The 22,253-nt window shown below is 45.3% G+C and overlaps 1 protein-coding gene across 1 annotated transcript in view; it reads right to left on the minus strand.

The window, feature by feature from the left end:
• The window catches only part of FBXL13 (F-box and leucine rich repeat protein 13), a 229,336-nt gene that overhangs the window by 44,076 nt on the left and 163,007 nt on the right, over positions 1 to 22,253 (minus strand). Inside the window, exons 16-17 of the mRNA XM_006137531.4 lie at positions 15,544 to 15,663; positions 13,834 to 13,960 (exon numbers count right to left, since the gene is read on the minus strand). Coding sequence (XP_006137593.1) covers positions 13,834 to 13,960; positions 15,544 to 15,663 — 247 coding nt within the window. The remainder of the gene's footprint in view (positions 1 to 13,833; positions 13,961 to 15,543; positions 15,664 to 22,253) is intronic.

Below are 22,253 nucleotides of genomic sequence, written 5' to 3' on the forward strand. Positions count from 1 at the left end.
AGGTTTAACAGCTAATTCGAGTTAAGAGGTTTACTTCTAACTCCCGGGAACATGCTAATGAAGCACGGGATATTTAAATCCCGCGCTTCATTTGCAATTTCAGTCGCCCTCATTAGCCTCCCTAGTTTGAACTAGGGGGCTAGTGAAGACGTACCCTAAGAGAATTCAGACATTTGTCAATAAATGCCTTAGACACATTCTCCAGCTAAAGTTGTACAATAAAGTGCCAAATGAAACCTTGTGGACCAAAACAAATCAGAAACCAATGGAGGTCCAGTTAAGAAAAGAAAATGGCGATGTGCAGGCCACATCCTGCATAAGGACTGTGAGGAATGTATCATGAGACAAGCGTTAGAATGGAATCCAAAGGGAAAGAGGAAAAGGGGACATCCCAAACAAAGATGGCGACGAAGCTGCCTGGACGAAGTAAAAGCAGCTGTCTTAGCATGGGATCAAATCAAGGCTATCGCTAAGGATCGCAAGAAATGAAGAATGACTGTGGAGGCCCTATTCTCCATTAGGAGGCCAAAGGACTAATAGATATAAAATAGATACATGTAAACTAATGCCCATTGGAAAACATAATCCCAACTATATCTACAATGTGATGGGGACTAATTTGGTTACAACTACTCAAGAGAGAGATCTTGGAGTCATTGTGGAATGTTCCCTGAAAACATCCACGCAGTGTGCAGCGGCAGTGAAAAAAGCAAATAGAATGTTAGGAGTCATTAAAAAAGGGATAGAGAATAGGACAGACTATATTTTATTGCCTCTAAATAAAACCATGGTATGCCCACATCTTGAATACCACGTACAGATGTGGTTGCCTCATCTCAAAAAATATATACTGACATTGGGAAAGGTTCAGACAAGGGCAACAAAAATGATTAGGGGTTTGGAATGGGTCCCATATGAAGAGAGATTAAAAAGACTTGGACTTTTCATCTTAGAAAAAAGGAGACTAAGTGGGGGGGCGGGGAGATAAGACAGAGGTCTATAAAATCATGACTGGTATGGAAAAAGTGAATAAGGAAAAGTTATTTACTTATTCCCACAATATAAGAACTAGGGGTCACCAAATGTAATTAATAGGCAGCAGGTTTAAAACAAAAGGAAGTTTTTCTTCACACAGCGCCGAGTTAACCTGTGGAACTCCTTGCCAGAGGATGCAGGGAAGGTTAGAACTTTTAACAGGGTTCAAAAAAGAGCTAGATAGATTAGGTCCATCAATGGCTATTAGCCAGGATGGGTAGGAATGGTGTACCTATCCTCTGTTTCTCTGGAAGTGGGAAACAGGGGACGGCTCATGAGAGGATTACCTGTTGTGTTCCCTCCCTTTCGGGCGACTAGTATTAGCCACTGTCAGCAGACAGGATACTGGGCTAGACGGACTTTTGGTCTGACCCAGTATGGCCATTCTTATATTTTTATGTTTTTACACAATTTGTGCTATGCAAATTGCAGATCTTTTTTCAATCTACAGTAAAACCTGTGTAATCCGGCACACCCGGGGATTAAGGAGTGCTGGTAACCTAAAAATTCTTGGTATCGGGGGGGGGGGGAGCTGTGAGGGACCTACAGGGGGGTGGGGCACGGGAACTGTGCGGGGGCCGGGATGTGGCCTGCTGGGGAGGGCCACAAGGCACGGGGGGGGGACGGGGAGGTGGGATGCGGCCTTGTGAGGGGGGGTGGAAGCCAGGGGCCAGGAGGAGGAGATGGCAGGGGCGGCCTGCTGGGGTGGGGGACCGCAGGAGCCATGGGGGGCTGGCATGCCGGGGGTGCCATGAGCCACGGTGGAAGCTGAGATGCTTGCTTCCAGCTGCTGTTCACTCCTCCCCCAGGTACATGCTGCACATTCGTCTGAGGAGCACTTAAAGGGCCATTTTGCTTTTTTTTTTTTTTCTTTTCCCGGAGTCAGAAATTTGCTGGTTTCTACAGTTTTCCACATGCTTAAGTTCCAGAGAGTGCAGGTTTTACTGTACAGGCAGTCCCCGGGTTACGTACAAGATAGGGACTGTAGGTTTGTTCTTAATTTGAATATGTATTTAAGTCGGAACTGGCGTCCAGATTCAGCCGCTGCTGAAACTGACCAGCGGCTGACTACGGGAAGCCCGAGGCAGAGTTGCTCTGCCCTGGGCTTCCTGGAATCAGCCGCTGATCAGTTTCAACAGCGGCTGACTTGGGGACGCCTGGGACAGAGCAGCTGGGGCGCTGCCGGGTAGGTCCCCGCAGCGCCGCACCTCAGCGCTGCGGGGACCAACCCGGCAGCACCCCAGCTGCTCTGTCCCAGGTGTCCCCAAGTCAGCCGCTGTTGAAACTGATCAGCGGCTGATTCCAGGAAGCCCGGGGCAGAGCAACGTGCCGCGGTCCCGCCCGCATCCTCCGCGGCTTTGCTCCGTGTCTCCCATGTCTGCTGGATCTGTGTCTCCCTGGTCTGCTGGTGGAGCCCCCCCCAGCAGACCAGGGAGACGCGGAGCAAAGCCGTGGAGGACGCGGGCAGCGGGACCGCGGCACGTCCGGGCGGTCCCGCCGCCCGCGTCCTCCGGGGCGAGAAAAGCCCCATTCGTAACTACGGATCCAACATAAGTCGGATCCGCGTAAGTCGGAGACTGCCTGTAATTTCAAAATAAGACCGCCTTTCTGAAAAGTCCCTTAATCCTTGTGAAAGAAGGGTTACAGGGATGTCAAAATAGCGAGCCCATTATTTTCAAAATCTATTTTGAAATAATGGGCTGGTTCAAAAGATGTGGAATAGCTATTTCAGGATACCTCTGGTATCCTGAAATAATGCCGCAGTCTAGATGTACCCTTAGGCATACCAAACACCATGGCTATGTCTAGACTGCAGGCTTCTTTCGAAAGAGGCTCTTTCGAAAGCATCTTTCGAAAGAGCCTCTTTCGAAAGATCGCGTCTAGACTGCAGGCGGATCTTTTGAAAGAGAAATCCGCTTTTTCGAAAGAGAGCACCCAGCGAGTCTGGATGCTCTCTTTCGAAGACGGCCTATTTACATTGAAGAACGCCTTCTTTCGAAAGAGGAACTTTCGAAAGAAGGCGTTCTTCCTCGTAAATTGAGGTTTACTGCCATCGAAAGAAAAGCCGCGTTCTTTCGAAATAATTTCGAAAGAACGCGGCTTGAGTCTGGACGCAGGGGAAGTTTTTTCGGGAAAAGGCTACTTTTCCCGAAAAAACCCCTGAGTCTGGACACGGCCCATCTGTGGAGATCATTAGTGGGGAGAGCCACCTCATACAAAGGACCACGCTTACACCCTAGTGGGCGCATATCCATGTAATGTTATAAAGAGAACTAATTTCTAAGATAAGTACTAATTACAAAGGTACTACCTACTAACTATATACAGACAATTTCACTGTTGTCCTCAGAAACAGTGAGGTAAAATCTGCATAGGAAGCTCCAACTCAACCTGTAGGCAATGAGAAGGAATTGCAGGGGAATGAGGGCAGCAGCATCCTTGTGCAGTCATGGGAAGGGCTATGAGAGACAGAGGGCACAAGCACTGCCCTGATGGGTACTGCTAAGCAACCTCCAGCTTCAGCACATTGCCCTATACACACTTGAGTGGAATACATATTTGCAAACACTCAAAGAAAAACATTCCAAATCTTTAATTTTTAGGCTGAAATTTCTCAGTCTTTTCTGCAGTCCCAAACTTCTTTCTAGAGAAATGTTGAGCAATCATTTTGGAGTGTGAGGGAAAGGACAACAATATACTTGTTACCAGTGCTTTTTTTGTGACGATACTGCCCAGTATGAAGTACCGGCACCTCCAGATGCAGTACCAGTACCTCCAGTCAGAGCTCAACAACTTTTCCCCTGGAGTACCGGCACTTTTTTTAAAAAACAAAAAAGCACTGCTTGTTACAAAAAATGTTCTTGTGGCTTTTTAATACATGTGTTATTTATCAAAATAATTATGAGTGTTAATAAATAAGGACATTTATTATGAAATGTAAAATTAAAAGGAGAAAGATTCTTTTCAATAAAATGCATTTAAGAGACATTAGAATATGGGCTATGTCCTTGTTTATAATATATCCCATTATTTCCAGAAGACTGTACTGTGTGTGTCTTTAGGCTGAGATATGTCTGAAATTTGCTTGTTCCTAGACAGATCAAAAATCCTTATATCCTTTTTAATGAAAACATCAGACACAAGAATGTTCACCTATAGCTTATGTTTCCATTAAGTGCATTTATGACCTGTGTATCAAGGGAATAAAAGGGTTGCATAGATATAATATTGCATCACATCTCTCATGCAGGGAAGGCAGGAGTAATAGAAATGAGGGATTTACATTTTTAAAGTACCGCAGATGTGCTCTGGAAACATTGCAGACAGGAAATTGCTTGAAAAATGTGTCTATCGGGGACTTCCTTGCTACTATCATAGCTCATTTTAAGACTTGTAAAAGTTTAAAATAAAACAATTTCCCAAAAGTAACATAAACAGTAATTGAATTAAGCATCTTAAACATTATTAAAATTGATGGTCTATTAAATGAAAATAAGTGAATTCATTCAAATTTTCCTTTGACATTAACAATACTTGTTGGTGTTACCAGCTCTCAGTTCCACTGAAGTCAATGGCTCTATGAGGTAAACAATATGGCTGTGTCTAGACTGGCAAGTTTTTCCGCAAAAGCACTTGCTTTTGCGGAAAAACTTGCCAGCTGTCTACACTGGCCACTTGAATTTCCACAAGAACACTGACTTCCTACTGTCTGAAATCAGTGCTTCTTGCGGAAATACTATGCTGCTCCCGTTCGGGCAAAAGTCCTTTTGCACAAAGCTTTTGCGCAAAAGGGCCAGTGTAGACAGCTCAGATTTGTTTTGTGCAAAAAAGCCCCGATCATGAAAATGGCGATCGGGGCTTTTTTGTGGAAAAGCGCATCTAGATTGGCACAGACGCTTTTCCGGAAAAAGTGCTTTTGCGGAAAAGCGTCCGTGCCAATCTAGACGCTCTTTTCCGCAAATGCTTTTAACGGAAAACTTTTCCGTTAAAAGCATTTGCGGAAAATCATGCCAGTCTAGACGTAGCTTATGGGCCTGATCCATTCTCCACTGAAAACCTCCTATTGATTGAACAGGGCATTGGATTATGCTCAATGAGAGAGAGCAAGGGCTTACAGGATTAGTCTCACAAAAATACAATATGTACAGGGAATAGAAATACCTTCTATCTATTTTTAGAATCAAAACTGAAGGAACCCATCAGGAAATCTCAGTTATTTCAGTTAGAAAATTATCCAGAGCCAGATTCTGTCATCCTGTTTCAGGCTAACGAGAATACCAAAAGTAGCCCTATTGATTTAAATGGACCCAACTGTGCTGTCTTTATTCATGATAAGTGGTCATGATTCATGCAGTGTGGTGGTCCTGACTCTCGTACATGCTCTGCATTGTGACCGAGAGTAACACAGTTTGGCCTCAGGTTAGTGAGAGCAATAGTTTGAAACTCAATGAGCAAGTTAAGGGAAGTTCCATAGTAATGGTGCCACAAAAGCATGACAAAATATAACAAAGCAAGAACAGAAAAAAGTAGTACCGACACTTTAAATAACAGCTTTTTCCCCTCTCTCCTCCTCTCCCTCTTTTTCTGCTATTTATTTGTACCTCTGAACTCCTTGCTTCATTCATCTGAAGAAGTGGGTTGTACCCATGAAAGTTCATGATAATATCTATATTTTTTTTAGTTTCTAACATGCTGCAGGACCATTTCTTATTTTTAAGGGTTTTTTTAGTTACAGACTAACACAACTACCCCTCTAAGGCAGAAAAAAGTATCTTATCATCATCTTGCATTCGTAAATCCCATCTCTTCTTAATGGGAAGAGGCCTGGTTTTGTTCATCAAGAATCTTGGGCCCTGATTCAGCAAGATATTTAAGCAGGCTGCAACAGTAAGCATGTGTAGAATTAGGGTCCTATTTATCTATTTCAGGGGTGTCCAATCCATTCCAGATGAAGAGCCACAATAGCAGTGGAGACAGTGTGAAGAGCCTGGGCAAAGTTGTTGAGCAGTCCCACAGCTGCTTTTTTTTTTTTTTTTTTGGTTAATAGCTTTTCCCTGGCTCTTCAAGTTGTCTCCACTGCTACTGTGGCTCACAAAAAAAGCACTGGGAAGGGGTGAGAGGTGCAAGCTCTGGCAGGGAATTTGGGTGCAGGAGGAAGTAGAGAAGAGGATGCTGGCTCAGGGAGGGGGCTCCAGGCTGGAGAGTGTTAGGGTCAGGTGGAGGGTTAGGGTGCTGAGCAAGCTGCAGGCTTGTGGCTGTGATGGTGCAGGAGTTTGGGCTGGGGTGCATGAGGGGCTCAGGGCAGGGAGGCTGGGAGTATGATGGGCTCAGGACACAGATTTGCAGTGTGTGGATGGTGCAGGAGTATTGTGGCAGAAGACTGGGGATGTGGAAATACAGGAGTTTGGGGATGTGAGAGGCTCAGGACAGGGGGTTCCACTGTATGATAGGCTCAGGTTTAGGGTCTGGGGGGTGCAGGAGTGTTATGATGCTGCGGCCAGATGGGGGCTTGGCCCCAGTTGGGGGCTTGCTGTCCAGGCTTCATTTTTAAATAAAATATTATGTCAAACACAAAATGTTTCAGTGTTGTCTTTATTTATGAGAGAGGCGGGGAACCTGTTCTGAGTCAGGGGTCACTGACCCACAGAAAAGTCAGTCAGGGCCACACAAGTGAGATGCAAAAAACCAACCCCTCCAAAAACCCCCAAGCCTCACTAATATGGCCCCAACTGTGCTGGTGGTTTCTGGGACAGGGTACTTGTGGGGGGGAAGGAGGATCTGATCAAGGGGAGGGGACAGAGACAGCTGGGGCTAGTACCTGGGGATCCCGGGTCTCAGGAAGCACGCGGGCTGCTCTTCCCCTCCCCTGAACACCTGGTGCGCTTCCTGACTGGCCGCTCTGTCGCTCCACCAGGGACTTCCTTCCCCTCTGCTGCTTGCCTGCGCAGGGTGGGTGTGTGTAGCAGTCCCAGGACTGCATGCCAGCTCCAATTTCTCAGGAAGCACGCTCTCTTCCTCTGCTCCCCACGACAGCCACATGCTTCCTGAGAAGTTGGAGTTGGCATGCATTTCCAGGATTCCCACTCCCTCCCCCCTCCCCCTCTGCACAGGTAGGCAGCAGGGAGAAAAGTCCCCAGTGGTGCAAAAGACCCGGCATTTCAGAAAGCGTGCCAGCTGTTTAGGGGAGGAGAAAAACAGCCTGCTCTAATCCAGTCCCTCTCCCCTTCCCCAGAGCCAGGCAGCCCCCCGCCCAATTCCCCTCTCCTCCCCTTCCCCAAAGCCAGGAACACTTCCCCCCCCCCCCAGCCTAATCCCCCTCCGCGCTCTAACCTAATTCTCGGATCCCAGAGCCGCTGCTACATCCGCACGTCTCCTTCCAGGCACTGGGGCACGTGTGTTGAGCAGCCGGCTTTGAGCATGAGTTGGCTGGACACCATACACAACCCAATCCCCCTTCCCTTCCCTCCTCTTCCTCAGAGCCAGACACCTCCCCTCCCTGCTGTAACCCAATCGCCCTTCCCCCCAACCTTATGCTCGGGTCCCGGAGCCAGAGCCACTGCATTCAGGATTTAAAGCTGTGCTTTAAACTTTTAAGTGTAAACAAAGCCAAACTTTCAATCTTATACGCAGCTCTTCTTCAGGCCTAGGAAAAGTATTCAGAGTGTCAAGGTTAAATACAGGATGCAACATAATGTTCAGCATAGTTAACAGATAGTTCAAGGGACCATTCAAGGTGTAGTGGCCCATTTATACCTCTTCAGTCAGCAGATGGAATGAGGGGGAGTTAAGTAGATTGTTTTAATAAGCCATAAAGAAGGCTACGATTATGTCATGGAGGTCACGGAAGTCATGGAATCTCTGACTTTTTTGGGCTCCATGACATTTTCTACCAGCCAGTGCCCACCCCAAAGCTGCTCTGGTGGGGGGACCCCACAGCTGCCTAGCCCTGGTAGGTGGCAGGGGGCTGATGGACCCCATAGCTGTCCAAGTGAGACAGAGGGTGGGGGACCACCACAGTTTTCCAGCCACTGCAGGTGGCAGGAGGACTCTCTGCAACTATCTAGCCATGGTGAGAGATTGGCAGACCCTGCAGTTGTCCAGCCACTGCATGGAACTGGCAGACTCTGTAGTTGTCCAGCCATGGTAGGGAACAGGTGAATCCCTCAGCTGTCCACCTACTATGGGCAGCAGAGGGACTCCCCACAGCTGTAAAGCCACTGCATTTGGTGGAGGAACTCACATCTGCCCAGCTGTGGCAGATGGCTGGCAGACCCCACAGCTGTCCAGCCATAGCAGGAAGTAGGGACTGCCCATAGCTGCTCTGGTGCAGAGGCATCCCACAGCTGCCAAGCTGTGGCCAGGGTCCTGCACACCCCATAGCTGCTCATATGCAGCAGGCAGCTTGATACCCGCCCCAAACATACTGTCAAGCTTATCCACTTCATTCTCACATATAACGATCTTAAATCCAATAACAAGCATTTTGTCCAAATCACAGGGGGTATGTCTACACTACAGCGCTAATTCGAATTAGTTAATTCGAACTAAGCTAATTCGAACTAACACATCCAGACTAAAAACCTAGTTCAAATTAGCGTTTTGCTAATTCGAACTAGCATGTCCACACAGAGTGGACCCTGAACCGGGGTTAAGGATGGCCGGAAGCAGTGCCGGCAGGGCATCAGATGAGGACTTAGAGCGTGGAGCTGCTGCCTCAGGCTAGCCGAGGGCTGTGCTTAAAGGGACCCGACCCCCACCCCGGACAGACAGTTCTCAGGGGTGCCCCGCTTGCAAAGCAGTCCTGTCTTGGAGTGCCCTGAGTGCCCACACTGGGCACATCACAGCACTCGGCCATCAGACCGGCTGCACTTGCCGCAGGCTGCCATCTGGGGAGAGGGGGCAATTGGGGGGCTGCAGGAGAGCTTCCACCCCCAGAAGCCCACGGAGCCAGCCCAGTCCTCCCCATCGGGGGCTCGTACCCCATTCCTCCCTCACCTCCTTCCACTTCCCTAGCCCCCCTTCCTGATGTACAAAATAAAGAAAACATGTGGTCAAAAATAGAATCTGTCTTTATTGAACAAAACTGGGGGAGACTGTGAAAAGGAGGTGGGAGAGGGGAAGAGACAGGGTGGGAGAGGGGAGGGCAACTAAAATGATCAGAGGTTTGGAACAGGTCCCATATGAAGAGAGGCTAAAGAGACTGGGACTTTTCAGTTTAGAAAAGAGGAGACTGAGGGGGGATAGGATAGAGGTCTATAAAAGCATGAGTGGGGTGGAGAGGGTGCATAAAGAAAAGTTCTTCATTAGTTCCCATAATAGAAGGACTAGAGGACATCAAAGGAAAGGAATGTGTAGCAGGCTTCAAACTAGTAACAGAAAGTTGTTCTTCACAAAGCAAAGAGTCAACCTGTGGAACTCCCAGGGTCCCTAGGGTTGGCCGCTGTCGGCAGACAGGCTACTGGGCTAGATGGACCTTTGGTCTGACCCAGTACAGTCATTGTAAGCTCAGGGCTCAGGGTCGGGGGTCTCAGTGGACCACCTTGATTTTCATGCACACCTGCTCCTGGGTGGCCAGATTGGCAGCTCTCCTTCCCTAGATGGCCACTTTCCTGTGCCTAGTGCGGAGGTCGTGGAAGAGGGAGAGGGCTGGGGGGCATCGGGTGGCTGGCTTGAGCCATGCCAGGTACAGGGTCTGCTAGCTGGGTGCTGGCAGGCTTGCACCTGGCATGGGCACCGTAGCCAGCCCGTGCCCCTTTAAAGGGTCCGGGGCCGGGAGGGAGGCATATGAGTTTCCCTGGTGTTGGCCAGAGTGGCCACCAGGGCAAGCTGGGGAGGGCTAGCCTCCCACTAGTTCGAATTAAGGGGCTACACACCCCTTAAATCGAACTAGTAAGTTCGAACTAGGCTTAGTCCTCGTACGATGAGGTTTACCTTGTTCGAACTAAGCGCTCCGCTAGTTCGAATTAAGTTCGAACTAGCGGAGCGCTAGTGTAGCACCTATCAAAGTTAATTCGAACTAATGTCCATTAGTTTGAATTAACTTTGTAGTGTAGATATACCCAGGGATAACTATGTGTACTAGGATGGCCTAGTACATGCATCTGATGAAGTGGGTCTTTGCCCACGAAAGCTTATGCTCCAACACTTCGGTTAGTCTATAAGGTGTCACAGGACTCCTCGCCGCTTTTGCAGATTCTGATTAACACGGCTACCCCTCTGATACCTTCTACCAAGAAAGTAGATCACATTATGAAACAGGCCATCCAAAATCCCCTGAGAGAACCAGCTTTAAAACAGAAATAAAACACCCTGACTTAATACCTTTAGTTGTCACCTACCACCCCACTCTGGCCCTTCTCTGAGGAATCATCAAATTATTACAACCCATAGTCAATAAGGATCACACTCTGAAAACAATCTTTCCTAAACTCCTTTTCTGGCCTTCAAGCACTTCCCCACAACTTCTTCAGGTGCATCATCAGAAGCAAGCGCCTCATAGACTGGGACACACCAACTCAAAGCAGCACCAGGCCTTGGCAGAACAACAGATACAAACTTTGTAGACATATCTCCTCGCTACGATGCTCAACACAACCTCACAACATACTTTTCAAGATCTATGGATCCTACACATGCCTATAAAATAATGTGACTATCTCCTACAGAGTATTAATGCCCCAATAACAACTATGTGGGTGAGGAGAGACAATTACTATGCTCTTGAATGAACTCACACAGAAAAATGATAAAAGGAAAAAACACCGTATCACCTGTGGGTGAACACTTCATAAAAAAAACTTAAAAAACAATGAATGGTCCTTTAGCACTTTAGGGTATCTCTACACTGCCACCCTAGTTCGAACTAGAGTGGCTAATGTAGGCATTCGAACTTGCAAATGAAACCCGGGATTTAAATATCCCGGGCTTCATTTGCATGTTCCCGGGCGCCGCCATTTCATTTTTAAATGCCCTGTAGTTCGAACTAACTGCCTACGGCTACATGCGGCAGGGACCCGGTAGTTCGAGTTAAAGCTCCTAATTCGAACTACAGTTAAACCTCGTTGCAGGAGGAATAACGGTAGTTCGAATTAGGAGCTTTAATTCGAACTACCGGGTCCCTGTCGCATGTAGCCGCAAGCAGTTAGTCCGGACTACGGGGCATTTAAAAATGACGCCCGCCCAGGAACATGCAAATGAAGCCCGGGATATTTAAATCCCGGGCTTCATTTGCAAGTTCGAATGCCTACATTAGCCACCCTAGTTCAAACTAGGGGGCTAATGTAGACATACCCTCAGAGACTAACCAAAAGGTACTACAAGATCCTTGTGGTTTTAAAAGTTTTTTTTAGTTGCAGATTAACATGGCTACCCCTCTGAGACTTTTCACCAAGCAGTCACTCTGTAGCTGACCTTTCAGTCCTCATTCTCCAAGGAAACTTGCATAACGAGACACTCCTGAGATCTTACATTCAAAGCTTGGCTGGATTGTAAAAATCAAAGACTGAATAGAGGCACAGGATTTATGATTTATTACACCAACCATAGCTCACTTAAATCCTCTCTGTTCCCAATTTTCCCTCCACCATGACTGAAGAGATAGTAATGTCCCTTGAAATATGTGCTAACTACTTATGCTAAACAATCTGTTCCACCTTGTATTAGTAGAGACACTCTGAAGAACGTTTTTCAGTCCTAAAGAAGAGTTCTGTGTAATCTCAAAAGCTTATGTCTCTCACCCCCAGAAGTTGGTCTAAAAAAAGATATTACTTCAGCCACCTTGTTTCTCTAATATCCTGGGACCAATACAGCTAAAACAAGATTATATAATATAGTGAGGAATGATATATTTTAGAGTTAACTTATCTATCTTGTGGGAAGAGGAAAAACTTGAATGTCTAAAAAATGTAAGGTCAGCAATAGAAGTTGGATGATTGCCTGCAGCATGGGGCTCTGGTGCATGTAAATGAGAATAAGAAGAAACATGCTGGGTCTTAACTGGCTGGCTGTTGTCGAGAGAGGAGAAAATTGTACATTATAAAACTGCAGTTTACAGTTTCGAGAATTCCAAATCTCACATAAAGTATGCTATAAAATAACAACAGTGACTACATTATATTTTAAATAAAACCCCTTGTTTCCCCCCCCCCCCACTCTTGTTATTCGGGTTACTCTTTTCTTTTCTAGGCCTCCTTCAAGAATAAGGAGTTGTAATTACTTTTGAACAAATGCTGTGTTAGAGCCAAACACAGATTTTTTTTTTTTTTTTTTTTGCATAAACAGGGTCTAAGTTACCACTGAAGAGTATATTCTCCTAAGCTAAAATACATAGTAAGGAGTCCAGGGGAAAGAATCTGCCACAGAGGTTTCTCTCTCTGTTTCTTCTAAACTCCTCTATCAGGAGAGTAGGATTTGGATTCCTATTGAAGAAGCAAATGGCATGGCTCCCAGCACTGTGGATCTTGAAGGATCTGCCAAGAGCCATGAAAGCCTCACATGTCTAACTTGGCTCCAAGGCTCTCCAAGGCTATAGTTGTTTCCTGCTCCCAGCAACTTGACATCTTTGAAGCTACCTTGCCAGAGCTTTTGTTAGCAGCTATACCTTAGAACACAATGTAAGGGGTCCTCTCTATTACAGCTGTTATACATGTGTGGTTTTGATGGATAATGCAATGTTCATAAATTCAGAATTTACTTTGGAAAACTTTTACTCTAATTTTTTAAATTTTCCCTCAAGTTTAATCAACCTGAGTCAAAATATTTCCATTTGCCAAACCATATTGAAACATTTTGTATTGGATCAGTTCAACATAAATCTGTGCATGCTTCAGCTGCAGCCAAGCCTCGTTGAGTTGTAGTTTGAGTGCCCTATGCTTCCATTCTCTTTCATGGGCTGGACTATATCTCCCATGATGCACCACAATTTCCCCCACTGGGTCAACAACCATGGTGCAGCATAGGAGTCATCTGCTTATGTGTGTCTTGGGAAACACAATCTATCTGGGAAACCTACCAACCTGATACAAAACATCTGAAGTCAGTTCAACAATCAAAAATGAAGTTTTGATTTCAAAACTGAAATGTTCAAAATTGTAATTTTTTTTCAACTTTCCATTCCATGAAAAATGTCAATATTTTATTTTTTGTGTTGATTCAGATACAAAGAATTTTTACAATATTAGAATTTCCCACAAGATGGAAATTTTGATTTGCAACCCACTTAATTCTACCTGGAGAAGGGCTACAGAATGAGAAATTCAATGCTGCTCTATATTACCTTTATGGCGGAAGTCCTTCCAGACCCTGGACAATTTGTATATCCCTGGGCCAGACCCTCCAGTGTCTGAGTCAAAGACTGATGGGTGCTGAAGGCAAAAGATCACTACATAGCCCTTTAGTAGGGCATGTTGGGGACAGGGCCACCATCAAAATTATGTGGATCCAATGACGCACAAATCCTACACAACTGCAGAGGAGGCATGGCGTGAAATAATGAATATGACAGGTCTGAATTGCAACTCCATGGCTTATTCACAAGTAAGATGGTTGAATTCCAAACTCCTACAGAGATCCCTTCACAAACCCCAAATACTACATTGTGCTTACTTAGACTAAAGCCCTACTACAGTGATGAAACTGTTTTTGAAATGTATCAAATTCATCATTACAAAGTATTCTACAAAATTGGCCAGAATATTTTAAAGATATTGTAACTTCACTACTAAATATCTGTGCAGGGGGTGTGCATTACTAAGATAAAGTATCTACAGAAGAAACATATTGATTTTATAGTGTTTTTACCATATCTGAGACAGTGGTTCCAGAAATATCAATAGACATCAGTGAGGTCATGTATCCCAGTGCCTCAATCCCACCATCAGTCACGCTTTCACAGTACCGTATATTCAGGTAGGTCAAATTATGGCACCTAAATTAAAACACAGAAATGTGAGTTTTTCATTCATTATGGAAATGTATTACGTTATATACAATTTTGTAATACCTTTGGCTGGGATTTTTAAGATAGACTAAGAAATCAGGCACCCAGTTCCTACTGTGTCTCAGTAGGATTTGGGTATATGACTTGCTGAAAAATACAAAATTATATATGCACTACAAAAGTTAGAAACCAACAAATACTATAACCAAAATATGAGGAACAAACAATAATCAAACACCACACAAAATCAGAAACTTGGACAACAATTTATCCTCCTGTAGGACCTTGCTTATATGCCCAAGTAAGAAATAGGGCCCAGTTCTGCAAACACTTATGCCAGGAATAGTGCTCAATACTGTAAATAGCTATTTTCGTCAATGGGGCTACTTATAGTTCTAAACTTTACACACAGAGAATTCTTGAAGGTGAAATTTAATTGTAGAATACATTGCAAGTTTGGATAGTCTGCCTTCTTTTTGAAGGTCTTCCCTGAGTTAAGTATTCACGATCATGAGCCACTCCAGCCAGTGGCAATAAGATCATGTAATCATAGCCTCAAACTATCTGAATTCTATAGAATATTTACTGTTCTTCATAGTGTAGGTTTATAATTAAACATTGATCCTATGAAAGGGTTAAACAACCAAAAATATCTGTTTCTAAACAAATTCTTAAATAGCACTGTAGCCAAGTTTTCCTCATATTCTGAGCTTGAGAACTGCATGTCACTTCTTTTCTGGAAAAAATAATTCTGTATACTTTAAAACACATTAACTGATAATAATCCAATAAATCCTTTTTAAAAATAAAACTATGTTGTATTAGACTCCCTCTTTGCTGGGTAGATGTATTACAAGAGAGAAAAGTATTAAGAGCTTCTTCCTCACATCCAGTCAGCAAATAGGAACCCTTCTCCTGCCCAAAAGAAATAGAGGTGCATCTAGCTAGCTCACACCCCACTTCCTCAAAGGAGTCTTGTCTGCCACTACTTTCTCCAGCCTGCTAAAGCAAATTATGAATGCTGCTCCTGCTCAGAGGAGTAATTAACAGTAGCTTGCATTAAGCCATCTTGTACTGAAACCACAAGATGACCTTTTGGCTAGGTATACAGCCAGCATTCCTCCTGTCTCCCTCCCAATGTTCCTAATGAAAGTTCTATTTATAGTAATTTGGAGTGGTTTTGCCATGCAGCTCTCATTTGTTTTTGCAGCAATCATGGTTATGCATATTTGTTAAGAAAATGTAGCTTTGAAATGCTAACAATTAAAGACAGCTCTGTCACCTGGCAAGAAGCTTTTAAGCAGTTTTACTTTCCTGAACTACACTTTCCAGTTTTTTGAATTAGTAGAGATGAACACTTATTCATAGTGGTCATTCTCATAGATTTTTAAAGCCAAAAGGTACCTTTAGTTTAGTCTGATCTTCTGTGTAACACCAGATATAGAATTTCACCAAGTTACACTTGCGTTGAGCCCTATAACTTGCCAAATTAATTTCTTAAAAAATAATATATTAAGAGAATAATTACTAATTACCACCAGGTCACTACCAGTAGTTCAATAATACAGTACCTCTGGGCTATTTTCATGAGAGAGGCATCAGTGATATGGATACAATTAGTCAAGTTCAGTTCTCTTAGCTTTGCCCCTGAAGATCCTTCTAAAAATGGCCGTAAACCTGCATCACTGATTCTAAAATACAAATACAAAAACATATTCTTACACACACATTTTTATAATCTATATGATTCAATATATAATTTGCATCTGATGACCGGCATGGAAGATAAACAGTGACTGAAATTGGTAGTTGCCCACCATCATTTATTTTAGCCATATTTGAATAAATAGCCGGAAGAAGAATTTGATATTTGGGCTTATGACAAAGAAGTTCTCTAATGGCACATGTGCCCTGGAAAAATACATGAGTTGATACAGCATTACCTATATTAGCAATAGTCCTCGAGCAACAGTCCCAAAATACCGCTATTTCGGCAACAATGACAACTCTAAACTTTGCTGCCCAGGCACCACAAAGACTGGAAGCCTGTCCCTCTTCCCCTCGAAGGACACACGCATATCTTTGAAGTGCCTCTCTTCTGGCTATCCCCACAGGCAAGCACGTCTAAGCACATCTATGTGACCATACAAATATGGTTCTACACAAAACTCCATATAAACTCAAGCTGTTGCCTAGTCCAGGAAAGAAGACCTGGATTTCCTCAGCCTGTGAACAGAAAGAATAGTGAATGAACAATTTCAGAATAACTGCAGAAATAAAGATGCAAAATCTGTGTCATCATATGTATATTCAATTTCATATGCAACTGTGGTGCCTTCTTCATGGTATTGTCTTAATGCTGCCACACTCATCTTCCAAGAGGGTACTTCTAAAACAAAGCACTTGCTTCTCCCAAGGCTGTCAATATGTCTGATCTTCTTTCAATGAGCCCACTTGATAGATCTTATTATCCTTGGATCAGGCTTCCATCCCCTCTCCAACTGTTGTAGCTGCTTGGAGGTGCTTGTCTTCCATGCCTTATCTATTCACACCTCATTCATTCAACAGGGCAATCAATTAAGTAAAAGGGGAGAGATCTATTCTGGTACAAAGGCATGACTATAATATTATACCAAAATGTACCGTATTTTCCGGCGTATAAGGCGACTGGGCGTATAAGACGACCCCCTAATTTTCTAGTTAAAAGATAGGTTTTCGTCTTATACTCGCCGTATAAGACTACCCCCCCTTAAGAGGCCAACCGGCAGCGCCCCAGCGCCCCTCCGCCTCCCCGGCTTTGCTCCCGGTGTCCCTGGTCTGCTGGAGACGGTCCCCAGCGGCGGGGTCCGGCGCCTCTGAGGCTTTGCCAGAGCAAAGCCTCAGAGGCATGGCACCCCACTGCCGCTGCAGCTTTGCTCCCCGTGTCCCTGGTCTGCTGGGGGGGGGGGTGCAGCTAGTGCAACCCCCCCCCCCCAGCAGACCAGGCTTTTGTTGTGGACCCTGGGGCAGAGCAGCTGGGGCGCTGCCAGTTGGTCTCTTAACGGGGGGTAGTCTTATACGGCGAGAATAGGCGAAAACCTATGTTTTAACTAGAAAATTTGGGTGTCATCTTATACGCCCAGTCGCCTTATATGCCAGAATATATGGTAATGTGAATAGAATCCTTTGCCCCAAAATTCGTCAGAAACGGCCTCTATTGCTCCAAGTTCTAGTAGGTGTTGTACCTCCTGTTGGAGCAGTGTCTCATGGGAACGGTCCCTGAAGAGGGATGGGGAGGTAGGGGAGGTTGGAGGTAATTTAGTGACTGGTATGGTGTACCCTGATGTTATTATTTCTAAAACCCAGCAGTCTGTCGTGATGGTATTCCATCGGTGTCAAAAGGGTTGTAAATGGTGATGGAAAATTGGACAGGGGTGTGATGGCTGAGGGGAGATTGGTAGGTTTCGCGGGCCCTTGACTAAGAGGTCAAACCTGCTGCTTGTTGGCTTGACTGTTGGTGTTGCAGTTGTTCTGTGGTCGCTTTCTCTGTGGACGCTGTCTCGGTTTTGACTGATCAAATCCCCACTGGCTATATGTTTGGTATCTGAACTCTCATTGCTTTTAATATGGGGTGTAGCGCTTGCGGCAACATGGTGGTGTGTACTTCCCCAACGTACGTAGAGTCATCCTTGAGTCCTTACTTGAGTGGAGTACATCATCCATCTATTCAGCTAATAGCTTCAATTTGTCAAAGGGGAGATCTTCTACCTTCAACTGTAACTCGCAGGGAACGCCTGCTGACTGTAGCCAAGATGTCCGTCGCATGACTACAGATGTGGCCATAGCTCTGGCCGCTGTGTCAGCTACGTCTAAAGCTATTTGCAAGGCTGTTCTGGAGGATGCATAGCCTTCTTGAACAATGGACTTTAGTATCGGAAGTTTCTCATCTGGAAGGTGTTCCATTAATGCTGATAATTTTGAGTAATTATCCAAGTTATGGTTGGACAGTAATGCTGAATAGTTAGCTATTCTCAAGAGGAGTGTAGCGGAGGAGTATAGTTTCCTTCCAAAAAGATCCATGCGCTTGTTCTCGTTATTATTGAGTCTGTGTTGCGGGAGTTTAGATCTTTGCTGTGTACATCCATAACTAGTGAGTTGGGCTGCAGGTACATGAAAAGAAATCAGTGCCTTTCTGCGGAACGAAATATCTTTTATCCACTCTCTTATTTGTTCAGGCACCGAGGCTGGGGTCTGCCATATATAGTCCGCAGACTCCATAATAGCTTTGTCTTTTGGTATTGCAACTCTACCTCTCTGGGAGGGTTTTTTGAGAAGTTTATGCTGTTTCTCTGGCATCTTGGACAGCTGGATACCATGGGATTGGGCTACTCTCTCAAAAAGATCCTGAAATTGCCTGAGATCATCAGATAGCGACTGATCTCCTGGTATGACGGCCTCATCAGGCAATGAGGAGGACTTGTCTGTTGGGGAAGCATCCTGAGGTGGTTGTTCTGGGTCTGAGAGTTGTCCTTTTTCTGGCTCTGAGTAATGAGATGTAGAAGGAACACTGGGTAGTGTTGGGACCTGGTGTTGCTTCCGGGCTTGTTGTGGTGAAGCTGAGGTTGCTCTAGCATTTGAATAGTTCGTGCAGGAGGAGTGTCTGTGATCCACGTGATGTCGGTGATCGTCGTCATGGCGAGAGTAGTGTCTGTGGTAAGTCGGGGTATACATTCTATGTGAGGAAGGATATCTGTAGTACACTCTGTGACCATATGAGCATGTGGGTCATGGAGAGGCCCTTGATGAGGGAGGAGGAGAGTAGTCATATGCCCCATATGGCAATGGAGAGGCCTCATATCTGGACCTGTAATACCTCGTGTGTCTATATTCTCTGTCCCTGTCTTTTCTTGTTAAGTAGGGTGAATGTGGTGAGGATGCTGTTGGGGAAAAGGTCAAGGGCTCCGGGCTTAGTTGTTCAGGATGATTCTGCCTTTTGGCCATTCCCCTTGGTGTGGGTAGTGTCCGAGGGCTTTATGGAACCGGAGAATGTCCTGATGGTGTAGCTGATAATTGTGGCACCGAGCCCCTCCGTGCCGATAGTGCTGGTTCCGGGTGTGAGATGGTCGGTGCCGGCACAGTCGATGCCGAATGCTCTCTCATGGCTGAGTTCAGCGCAGACTCCAACGGTGCCGACGTCAATAGTGCTGACTCTGGCGGTGCTGGCACGGGCAGTGCCATAGTGTTTGGTGCAGACCTGTGTGTCACTGTCGGTGCCAAGCCCTGTTCAGTGCTCGGTGTGGTCACCAGCATTGCCGAGTAATGAACCGTTATAGCGGTTGGCGGCACCAAGGACAGTTTTTGCTGTGGCTTTGGCTCTGAAGCCAATTTCTGCCTGTGCCCAAGTGTACCCCAGGTGCCGGGTTTGTCTCCTACGCTCACTCTGGGTGGAGGTAGGAACCGAGCTGGTCTCTTTCAGTCTAGGGCTCGCATAAGTGAGCCGGCCTGCCGTTTCTCAGGTCTGGGCGAGGGAGTGGTTGAGGCTTGCTTCGTGAGCTCTGGAGGCTGCAGAGCTTTATTGATGAGTATTATCTTCAGCCTCATTTCCCTGTCTTGTCTAGCCCTCACAGTAAGTTTTGCACAGTGCATGCACTTCTGTGGGACATGCGCCTCTCCCAAACACTTAATGCATTCGGAATGGCCTTCCAAAGCCGGCATTGTGTGTCTGCATGTGACACACTTTTTAAAACCAGGGGAGCCCAGCATGACTGTTTCCTATCTATAATTAACTACCGAACGATAAATTTTTTTTTTGAAAAACAGTAACACTAAGCACTATAAGTCTATCAACACTAACAGTAAAACTAACTAATAACTATTAAACTTTATATAACTCCTGACAGGGTTTTGTGAGGAGAAGAATTTGCTCCTTCTGCAACTGCGGGCAGCGAAAAAGGAACTGGCGGGAGCCAGACCGCATGACATTTCAAAGGGCGCGAACAGCTTGCAGCCCGTGCTGCACATGCACGGTCCAGCTGACAGCTGCTCAGCAAAGAGCCGAGCTGCGGTGCTGAGATGACCCAACAACAACAGTGGAGCATCCACAGGGACACCACTCAAAGAAGAATACAAGGTTATATGAAAAGGCTTAATACAAAGTCATATGAAAATGATACAAAGTTATATGAAGATGCTTAATACAGAGATTTATCTACAACAAGCTCTGAAGGACAGGACCCTTGCAGGAGTCAGCAATGAAGAGTTTGCTGAGGAGGGTTCTTGTGAACAATGCAGACATCGTGGATAGTCAAAAGAGTAAACTGAACCTAGATGAGTATAGCTTGGGTTGCCAGGTGTCCGGTTTTGAACCAGACAGTCCAATATTTGAGCTTTCTGTCCGGGAAACAAATTGAGAAAATACCAGACATATAAATGTCTGGTATTTTCTAATTAAGTAAGTTTCATTATTCTCATGAGTATCAGTACGTAGTTGCATACTGCCTGGCTGGTAGACACCCTCACACTGCGTTAGCATGTCTACCAACCAGGCAATACGCAACTATGCAGTCGAAAGGAGGGGGATGGGGGCCGGGGTGAGATGGAATCCCTCGGGCCAGACTTGCCCGTGTGCCCTGCCAGGACCGTGTGCAGGACAGGCAACACCCCGGGATCCGCATGCGCTTGGGCCAGCCCCGCTCTCCGCCGGCCGGTTCCCCCGCTTTCTTCGACCAGCCCCACTCCCCCTGACCTCCTCCCAGTCATCCCTGCTCCCCACCGGCTGGTTCCTCCCCGGCCAGCCCCGCTCCCACCAATCCACTCCCAGCCAGCCCTGCTTCCTGCTGGCCGTTCTCTCTCTCCCCGCCCCCCCCCCCTCCGATCTCCCCTGGCCAGCCCCGTTTCCCCCAACCTCCTCCTGGCCAGTCCCCACCCCAGGGAGATCAAGTGTGTCCAATATTTTTTTGAAATCATCTGGTAACCCTAAGCATAGCCCTAGATTAAAAACCTACTGCTACCACTTGTTTGGTGGCTTAAAAAATAAATTGTTCAGTGGCCACAAAAATGCTTCCTATATACACTCAAACCAGCTTCCAAAAGTGTACAGGCAGGGACCAAAGTAACTGCATTTCAAAGTAGCTGGTTTATTTTAACAACATTCACTGGCAGTCACAGGCAAAAAACAGATAAATAAATAAATGCATTTCAAGAACAAAAAGAAAAACACTGATGCTGAAACCTGAACAGACAAATAAAATACAGAAAATTTCAAATAATTCTTGCAAGCAATTCAGGAAATGCTTGTTCACATCACCTGATTTTCAATGTCTAACAGTATACAGTAAAATGTATTTTAAATATTAAAACATGCCGAGCTTTGGTTTTCTAATCCGAGAATCCAAGCCTCAAATTATTTGTATGCCTTGGATCCAAGGATAGAAAAAACAGTTTGTTGCTGGCTCTGGAGAGCTTGGCCTTGAAGTGACCTGCAGGGCTAGGCAGCAAAAACTACTCTCTTCCTCTTTTCAAGTATTGTGTTGCTCTTGCCAGAGATACCCCATCATCTGGCACTATCTTGATAAAGTTTAAAAGCACATATTTTTTAAATTTTGCATTGAGATTTCTCAGAATGGTAGCTTTAGTTCTCCCCTACTATAGGAAAGCTGCAGTGGAGGAGGTCTAGGTTGGATATTAAGAAAAACTATTTTACTAGGAGGATGGTGAAGCACTGGAATGGGTTACTTAGGAACGTGGTGTAATCTTCATCCCTAGAGGTTTTTAAGTCCTGGCTTGACAAAACCCTGTCTGGGATGATTTTGTTGGGGTTGATCCTACTTTGGGGAGGGGGTTGGACTCGAACAGCTAGTAAAGTCTCTTTCAACCCTATGATTCTATTAACTTTCCCATCCCACTCTGCAAAAAATTAGCACCATCACTTTGAAGATATCAGTAGCATAAGGGCCTAGTGGCTTTGAGTTGCCTTAAGCAGTTGCCTTCCCTTATCCTTTGACTACTTCATGAATTATATTTTCAGGTTGTGAAAAATGCCCAGAATATATTCACTGTGCTGGGAGCTGCTGAATTGTCCTAATGCAAGCAGCTAGGAAAGTTTAATCCAGTTCATATTTTTATGAATTTTTAGGGAAACTTTTTAGGGAATTTTCTCACTTACGTTTTTCTTTACTTCTAACAATATCTGTCTGTCTTGTTGCTTATCAGTGACCTTGCTGGAGGTATCCTTTTTAAGACACCTGTTAAAAAGACTAACTTTCATCAAAAGGAAGAAGAAACAGACAGTAGAGGACATGTT

Source organism: Pelodiscus sinensis, chromosome 1 (assembly GCF_049634645.1).
Source record: "Pelodiscus sinensis isolate JC-2024 chromosome 1, ASM4963464v1, whole genome shotgun sequence".
NCBI lineage: Eukaryota > Metazoa > Chordata > Testudines > Trionychidae > Pelodiscus > Pelodiscus sinensis.